The sequence below is a fragment of the Eleutherodactylus coqui genome, chromosome 1, assembly GCF_035609145.1.
Source record: "Eleutherodactylus coqui strain aEleCoq1 chromosome 1, aEleCoq1.hap1, whole genome shotgun sequence".
NCBI classification, from domain to species: domain Eukaryota; kingdom Metazoa; phylum Chordata; class Amphibia; order Anura; family Eleutherodactylidae; genus Eleutherodactylus; species Eleutherodactylus coqui.
Window position 1 is genome coordinate 296,186,373 of NC_089837.1, and position 9,168 is coordinate 296,195,540.

At 46.4% G+C, this 9,168-nt stretch overlaps 1 protein-coding gene across 2 annotated transcripts in view; it reads right to left on the minus strand.

The window, feature by feature from the left end:
* Positions 1-646: 646 nt before the first annotated feature.
* DNAJC8 (DnaJ heat shock protein family (Hsp40) member C8) overlaps positions 647-9,168 on the minus strand; it is a 62,793-nt gene continuing 54,271 nt past the window's right edge. For both annotated transcript variants that reach the window (XM_066573656.1, XM_066573649.1), the window contains exon 9: positions 647-1,407. In XM_066573656.1, coding sequence (XP_066429753.1) covers positions 1,285-1,407 — 123 coding nt within the window. In that variant the 3' untranslated portion in view covers positions 647-1,284. The remainder of the gene's footprint in view (positions 1,408-9,168) is intronic.

The window sequence follows — 9,168 nt, forward strand, 5'->3', positions numbered from 1 at the left end:
ACTGCCTCACATCCCTTGGTATTTCACATGGTGGGGAGCGTTATGGGAGCGGGATTCATGGCCTCATATCATGCTCGCCTATGTGAGGTTAACCTTAGTCTTTCTAAAGCATAGTATGGTTGAGAAAGACTGACATAGTAGAGACGCTTCATGATGTCGGAATAAAGCCTCTTTCACACGGGCTACAAAATCCTCGCTACAAAACGCCTGTATGTGGAGACCATGGTTTCCAATGGTTTCTTTCAGCTACAAAACATCGCTCATGTGAAAGAATCCATTGGACACCCTGGGCTTCACATACATGCGTTTTGTAGTGATGATTTTGTAGTGAGATTTTATAGCCCGTGTGAAAGAGGCCTAAGGCTGCATCCGCACGGCTACAAAATCACACTATAAAACATTGCTGTACAAAGAACCCATTGGAAACCATGGGCTTCACATTGTAGCAATGATTTTCTAGCAAGATTTTGTAGCCCGTGCAGATGCAGCCTCAAGCTGATTTTTTTTTAATGAACCCAAGATATTCTCTGAAAAAGTTTTGTTAATCTTTTGGCCTTCGTCAGACTAATGTCACCCTATAAAACATGTTTAGTGTGTACGTTGGCCCAAAGACTAAAGAACTCAAAATTAAAATTGGACAGCACAGTGTAATTTCACTATTTATTAGTATAATACAAATGTAACAGGTGTCTGAAGTCGGTTACACTTGCCATAACATGGATTCCAACTCAAGTATTTAAGAGCCTGCAGCTCTTCACAGGTTGACAGTGGAGTAGAGCAGAGGGCTACACAGCCAAGTAACTTTATAGGTCAATAACTAGCATATCAGGCAAACAGGAACACTTTCTTCCCATTGTACAGGCCAATACAACAGGAGCTATGCATCCATCAAGTATAAGACACACAGAATTTCCTGAAGGCCAGTGGCAAGCTAGTGTTTAATGAAGATACCTGCTGAGACACACCTATATTAATGCTTGTTCATGGTCATGGATTACTCCAACAGAAACTTGGATGTCTCAATATCGTACTTGAAGATACTTCTTACTTAACTGTGCTTTCCGCTTTACACATATGTATGACGTGACCAGGTAAAGTCACTTATGTACAAAACATTAAATTATTGTTTTCTTCCCCAAACATGGAAAAAATGAAAGTAAAGAACTGTCCAAAACACAAGTAAGGATATAGTAAGATACTAAGAAAAAAAAAAAAAAAAAGATGTAAGTGATGTTCATAAAATGAAGTTCAGAATGAAGAGATAAGTGCCCACGGTTGGGACCATCACTCTCTCTGCTCCATCTTCACTTTTGGTGGTTTTAAAAATGTCCGCGTTTTCTTTTCCTTTTTCCCTTTTTTGTGTGCTTGAAAATTTCTCCAACTATCAACGCGCCCATCTCTGCTTTCCTAAAAAACAAAACAAAAACACGTGAGAATTAGCATCCAGAAGCAGTAAGTAGAAAACAGAAAATTGTACTGTTGGTAATTCTATACAGCAGTAATTTAGTTGTACAGTATCCCTTTCTGAAAAAGCTGATTAAAAGCACAAACATTTACAGCACCCTAAGGCCCCTCTCACATAGCCGTTTTTTTCAGCTTTCAGCACTAAACCCAGAGGCTCCCACTGTTTGTTTTTTTTCCCCTCATTAAAGATTTTTATTAAAGTTTTGCATCAATACAGATTAAGAAAGTTTTAGTACAAACCTATTGCTATGAAATCCAACTGAATGTAATACAAATACTCCCCTAATTGCGAACAGGTTCCGTTCCAAGAACCTGTTCATAAGTACATTTGTTCGTGGCCCGAACAAATGTTTGCATGGGGCGGGATCGCGGGTGGATCCCGCTCAATACAACGCTGGGTGTTCTTACAGCGGACACCTGGCGGCAGCAGTTCCGACGAGCCGCGCCACTCGTTGGAACTGTTCACACATTAAATACCGCTCTGACAGCAGTATTTAAAGTGTGAACAGTTCCGGCGAGCAGCGCGGCTCATCGTAACTGCTGCCGCCAGGTGCCGGCTGTAAGACACAGCCGGCACCCGACGTTCAGGGGCCCTGTACAATGTCCGCAGCGGGACGTTGTGTGGTTGCTAGGCAGCCGGGGGCCTTCTGAAAGGCCCCAGGGCTGGCTATGCAGAGTGCCTATCAAGCGGGATGTGAAAGTTTTATGGTCCCCAAGTTCATGTTAACACCACAGCCCTGTTGGCCCTTTATCTGTATTATAGATTTCTCAATCTCCAGTCACACATGAACCTCTTGAAAAATTTAGGCCTGTGTTGAACGTGTCAAAGATGGTTATAAAAGAGAAAACATTTGTTTAATAAAAGATTCCTGCACTCACAGGACCCACTTATCCCACAGGTGGCACGATGTATGTACTTTCAAATGAATGTAACTTACTTTGAAGGAGGGGGTTATGATATCCACTGTTCCCCCTCCTATTTCCAATCAGCGCGTCATCACGTGTGACGCTGGAAACGTCGTCGCGTTAGTATGTACATGATGACGCGCTGATAGTAAACCACACACCCCCATTACGGGAATCAGAATGAGAGACACCGGATTTGTTTTTATATGTAAATATGGCTTGAAAAGGGTACATCCACATTCGACATAGGAGACTGCACGTGCATATCCCAAAAGGTCAGCAAAGTTTTCTTTTGCTTCCATAGGATAAGGGCGCAGAAGGTCAACAAGAGTGACTCTGCTAATACCCCAACATCGGACACAGCAACTCACCTAGGATGGTGAGGTTGCTAACTGGACCCTAGAGAACTGACATATGGCATATTGTAGAGTCATGGTACGTATTGTTTTAGGCTGATGGCAAGACTTGTGTGGAGTGCAGTACACCCATAGATGAATTCTTTAAGGGGTCTAGTTTCTAAAATGGGGACACTTGTGGGGGTTCTCTATCATTTTGGCAGTACAAGAGCTCTACAATTGGGCTGCGGGGCCCAAAAGGCCTTCAAGCAAAAATGTCTGTACTGAAAGCCACTGGCTGCTCCTTTCGTTTTGGGCCCCCTTGTGAATACAGACATAATATTTCTGAACATAGGACAAAACGGAGTATCCGTTTTTGGGTGCAAATCCTCATTTTCATGTGCACTATATAGGTCTTTAAAATTACATATTTGCAAAAATATGAAGTTTTATTTTTTCTTTTCTAAATTGCATTAACTCCTGAAATGAAACCGTGGGGTCAAAATACATTAAGGCCTTATGTCCACGGGGAAAATCAGGCCCGCCGCGGATTATTCATGCAGAATCCCACAGCGGGTCCCTCCTGTCCCGCGGACACGATGCGTAAAAATAAGAATTACTCACCTGTCCGGACGCTGCGGATCTGCCCTCCACCGCGGCCGGATCTTCTTTCTTCAGTCCAGCGGATGTGCTTGTCACGCCAGCAGCGTGCCCCGCGCATGCGCCGTGCACTCTTCTTTTTTTGAACTCCTGCTCTCCCGTGTCGGAGAGCAGGAATTCAGCTGCAGGTGTGCCGCGGATTCGGACGGCTTCAATAGAAGCCCGCAGGAGACCCGCACTAAAATGAAGCATGCTGCGGGTGTTTTCCCGTCCATGCAATCCGCGCCTCAGGGGAAAATGAAATCCGCAGGTATTTAATTACCTGCAGGTGTCCAATGCATCCCTATGGGGCGTGGATCACGCTGCGGGTGATCCACTGCGGATCTGTCCCTGTGGACATGAGGCCTAAGGGGTGCAGTTTTTAAAATGGGGTCATTTGCGGGGGTATCTATCATTCTGACACCTATGAGCCTTTGCAATCTGGGCTTGATGCAGGAAAACAAAGTGTTCCTCAAAATGTTAAAGTTAAATTTGCACCTAAATAATAAAAAAAAACAAAAAACCCACAACACTAACGTTTTTCAAATTTTCATCCAGATTAAGGTAAACAGATAGAAATATACACATCATCAAAAATCTGTACAGTAGATTTGAGATTTTGCAGCTGAAAATGTGAAAAAAACAAACAAATAATTTTTTCAAAACGTTCCCAATTTTGGCACTTAATATACATACACAAATTCTATTGGACTATTTTTACCATGTAAATTAAGTACAATATGTGGCCAAAAAAAAAAAGAAAACGATGTCAGAACCACTTGGATATGCAAAACCTTTAGGGAGTCATTCTATGTTAAAGTGACACATGAGATTTCCAAAATTTTGGTCATTATGGTGCAAACACGCAGGGCGTGGCCTAGCCATCCAGAGAAGAGCATGCGCTCAGGAGAGCTCTGTTCACAGCCAGCGTTAAATATCACCATCGATCCAGTGTCGGACCAGGGACAGTCTGCCAGGACACTGCACGGCTCTCTGGCCCTGGAGGATAATTTACAGACCTTTCAGGGTCTCAAGCAGCGAGGACCGCTGCGGCTTGCAAGACCTGAATATCCCTGGGCTCGCGTGGCAGGGCTGGTGTTTGGGAGGAGCCCGGCCGAAGCCCTACTGCCCAGCGATCGGGAGCCGCAACCGGATCGGAGAACCTGCATGGGGCAACTAATGCCTACCTCCATCACCTTGCAGCTGGGTGAGTGCCTAGCGGCAGCTCCGGAGTTTACACAGCCGGCCAAGACCCTAGCTGCGGGTCACCCGCTGCCTCTGCGTGACAGGAGCGGTGCTCCACAGGTGCCTTGGCTTTGAGACTGCTACAGTTCCAGGGCCTCGCTGAAGTGGAGAAGGAGGAGGAGGGGGAGACACGGAGAGAGGTGGAGGGGGGAAACTAAACGGTGGTAAGGAGGAACAAAAGGGAAAGTAAAAGTGGAGAGCACATAAGACACTGACGGGGTGTCCCTGCATGTTTCAGACCCCAGTGCAGAGGGGTGAAGCTGCTTTCTCCCACCCCCTCCTGTTCTCCTCACCACCTGACTAATAAAGCTGGAATCTGTGGGCCAGAGAGAAAAACACAAACTAACCTACACTTGCAGCCTTTTCTTTGTTCTACAATCCACAAAGTCTGCCCCATCTATATCTATTCATTGACTCTTGGCCTGCTCTCTGCTGAAACCTAGTGGTGGTGTAGTGTCAGTCCACTGGCATCACTGCATTATGACTATTTCTTAACAGTTATTCACTAAAGACTAAATTACATGTGAACTCCCCATGCAATACTTTAAGTCCGAGCCAACGGATATCTCCTACTGCACCCCTCCAGCGAGATGGCTCCCATTAAACAAAATAAAATAAACAAGCTGCAACAGTATGCCCGACCTGGCGCCTCAGCAGACTGCCGATCTAACGAGCCCTGCAGCCCACATCCCCTGCGGGGGCTGCACCAGTTTCACCTCCTATGTCCAGCCCAACCATTGCGGCCATATTGAAAGCAATCACAGAGAAAAACCGATGCCTTGCAATTAGACTTTAGTCTGCTGAGAACCGATGTTCAAACGCTGCAGGAACGCTCGACCAAGATTACAACCCGGGTCTCTAACCTGGAGGACACCACTACACTGCTCTCGAACCGGGTTCAGACCCTTAGCACCAGCTTTGCAGCGCAGCAGAAGAAAATTGACAAAATGGAGAACCGGCTGCGTCGGTGTAATCTCAGATTCGTGGGACTGCCAGAGGGAGAAAAGGGCAAAAAAAACCCCTGCAATTTCTTGGAATCACTCCTCAAGCAGGCATACGGCCTAGTCTTCCTTTCGCCTCTGTTTTGTGTGGAAAGAGCCCACCGTATTCCATCTAAAGCCCCGCCGCCTGGAGGACCCCCACGTACTTTCATAGCCAAATTACTCAATTACAGCGACAAAGTCTTGGCGCTTAAATCACATGAAAGATCCGCTGAAGATCGGAGTGCAAGCAGTCCGTATCTTCCCAGACTTTTCCCTGGAGGTGCAACAGAGGCGCCAAAAGTTCACAGAGGTATAGAAAGCTCTGTGCGCTAAACAGCTTGTCTACGCCATGCTGTACCCTGCTAGGCTGAAAGTGATCAAGGACAATCACTCCCATTTCTTCGAGAGTCAAGGAGATGTCCTACATTAGCTCGAGCAAAATTGAATCCTGTTTGTGAGACATTACAAAATAGTTGCCGTGGATGGCCTACTGTTTCTTCTGTATGGCAACTACTGAAGAAGGTTTTCCCCCCTTCCTTACCACTCCATACCCTTTCTCACTTCCTCCCCCCTATCCACCTACTTAGGCTCTTTGGCCAGCCACCTTTGATAGAACCGTTTTTGGTATGTGATGTGGATTGGTGTCAAATTATGCTATTCCTCTCCTCCGATTTTCCCAGCGATTTGGTGATATTAGTCTCTGTGGCCCTTTCCTGGTGGACCCTTCCTCGTGGCCAATGGCCTAAGGGGGCTTTCCCTGGGGAAACCAGCCTATATAATCAGTAACCCATATAGCCATGTCTATGTGAGCTGTGGTGATACAGCCCACGCCTACACGATTGTGTCTCATACTCTTTCACAGGGGAATCGTATGACTAGATTTGCTCTGTCTTAAAGGGGTTGTCCCGAGGCAGCAAGTGGGTCTATACACTTCTGTATGTCCATAATAATGCACTTTGTAATATACATTGTGCATTAATTATGAGCCATACAGAAGTTATAAAAAGTTTTTTACTTACCTGCTCCGTTGCTAGCGTCCTCGTCTCCATGGTGCCGACTAATTTTTGGCCTCCGATGGCCAAATTAGCCGCGCTTGCGCAGTCCGGGTCTTCAGCAGTCTTCTATGGAGCCGCTCGTGCAGAATGCAGGCTCCGTGTAGCTCCGCCCCGTCACGTGCCGATTCCAGCCAATCAGGAGGCTGGAATCGGCAGTGGACCGCACAGAAGAGCTGCGGTCCACGAAGACAGAGGATCCCGGCGGCCATCTTCAGCGGTAAGTATTGAAGTCACCGGAGCGCGGGGATTAAGGTAAGCGCTCCGGTAAACTTTCTTTACTTCCCTGCATCGGGGTTGTCTCGCGCCGAACGGGGGGGGGGGGGGGGGGGGGGGGGGTTGAAAAAAAAAAAAAACCCGTTTCGGCGCGGGACAACCCCTTTAAGTTTCTCTGTTGATCTTTGGGGGCAGGCCTAACACCCCTCACAAAGTTGCGTATTATGGGATCCAAACCGGTCCTAAGTTTGAGGGGATGAGTAGGGTTTTTTGTTATGGTTCATACGTCAAAAGATAACTATTCTGCTCTATTGCACTTTTTTTGGCGCGGCTCTTCTTTCGGTGTTATGCAGGTGTTCTGCGCAAACAATGTCCAACTCTATAGCAATGGCTAGTACGCATCTCAAGTTGATCCCCTGGAATGTTAGGGGCTTAAATTCCAAATTTAAGAAAGGCTTGGCTTTCAAATTTCTAAAGGTTCATTCTCCTCACATCATACTATTCCAGAAGACGCATTTGCAGGGCTTCAAGATACTAGCTCTTAAGAGGGCCAATACAGGCTCTGCGTATCACTCTACTTATTCCAACTATGGTCAGAGGAGTCGGTGTCCTGGTGGCTAAGTCAGCCCAATTTGTATTCTGACAAATCCACATAGATTCTGGGGGTCGGTTTCTGATCCTTCAGGGCACCTTTCATGGTCGGCTCCTCACGATAATCAATATTTGCTGCCAGGCACATACCAGATTCTTCCCCAGAAGCCTACCTGGACTTCTATAACCTACGGCAGGAATACAATTTACTACTCGCTGAGTATACCAAAAAGAAGCTTCTTTACTCGCATCACCAGGTCTTTGACCAAAGAAATTAGAACGGTCATCTGCTGACCTTTTTAACAAGAGAAGATCAGACATTGCAGCCAATCATGGTGGCGCGTGCTGCTTAGGGGACCCTAGTGGATAACCCAAAGCTAGTCAAACGTTTGCCCACTATAGGAACCTATATAATTCCAAACTCAGCTGCTCGGACCAGCTAACCATCTACCTTGACGATATCCCTTTCCCTGCGCTGAGCCAGTGTAGTGCGACTTATCTGGATGGGGGCTTGAGTACAGATGAGGTAATGGATGCCATCAAGTCACTCCCCAATAGGAAATTGCCAGGGTTGGATGGACTTCCTGGGGAATAGTATAAAAAAATGCGGATTTCCTAGCTCCCTGGCTTCTAACACTATATAATTCTATCCTGCGAGTTGGTGCCCTGCCGGACACCATGCGCAAGGCCATAATTGTCATGATCCCTAAAGCTGGAAAAGATCCTGCAGATTGTGGTTCCTATCGGCCCATCTCGTTTCTTTAGAACGACATTAAAAGTTTGGCAAAAATACTGGCGAGGAGCATAAATTCCGTTCTTCATGAGATTATTCATGCTGACCAGTCTGGTTTAATGGCTGGCAAAAGTACAGACATGAATCTGAGACGGCTTTTTGACCATCTGACATATGAACACTAACTGTGGGAAACGCACCCTGGTATTTATAGACCAGGCAAAGGCTTTCGACTCAGTAGAGTTGAAGTACTTGTGGGCAGTGATGCAACGGTTTGGATTTGGGCAAGCATTTATTAGGTGGGTAAAGATCATATATGACTCCCCAGTGGCCAGTATTAAAACCAATGTCTATGTTTCTGCCCAGTTCCCCCCTCAGTAGAGGCACACGACAAGGTTGCCCCCTATTCCCTGCCCTTGCTATAGAGCCCCTTGCGATTCGGGTCCGGACCTCACCGGTAATAAAGGGATTTAAACTTCACAATTATGAAGAGCGCATAGCACTATACGCTGATGACACCCTCTTTCTCCAGGATCCAGAGTCCTCCCTTTATTCTGCACTCGCCATTTTTGACACATTTGGCCTACATTCTGGTATTCGGGTCAATTGGAACAAAACTACTTTAATCGCGACAGACTCTGCGGTGGCTGAGCTCCCTTTGCCCGCCCCACTGAGCTGGACAGCTCAGACAACCTATTTGGGTATAAGAGTGTCGGTGAAGGTTTCTACCTTCTTTGACCTTAATTTAGTTCCCCTCCTGAAATGAGCTGAGAAAATGGTGACACGCTGGGCCTCTCTTCGCTCACTCTAGTTGGCTGAGTCAATTTGTTAAAGATGAAGCTACTAACAAAACTTTTGTACGTCCTATCCAGATGGCATGGCTCAACATCCCTCCAAGACGTCATCGGTCCACTTGCAGAATCGATGCATTTTGCTGGGCTAGAGGGTATCCTACATGATATTAGTTCCTGTTCCATGACTTTTGGCCTATCGGTTAAAATGGG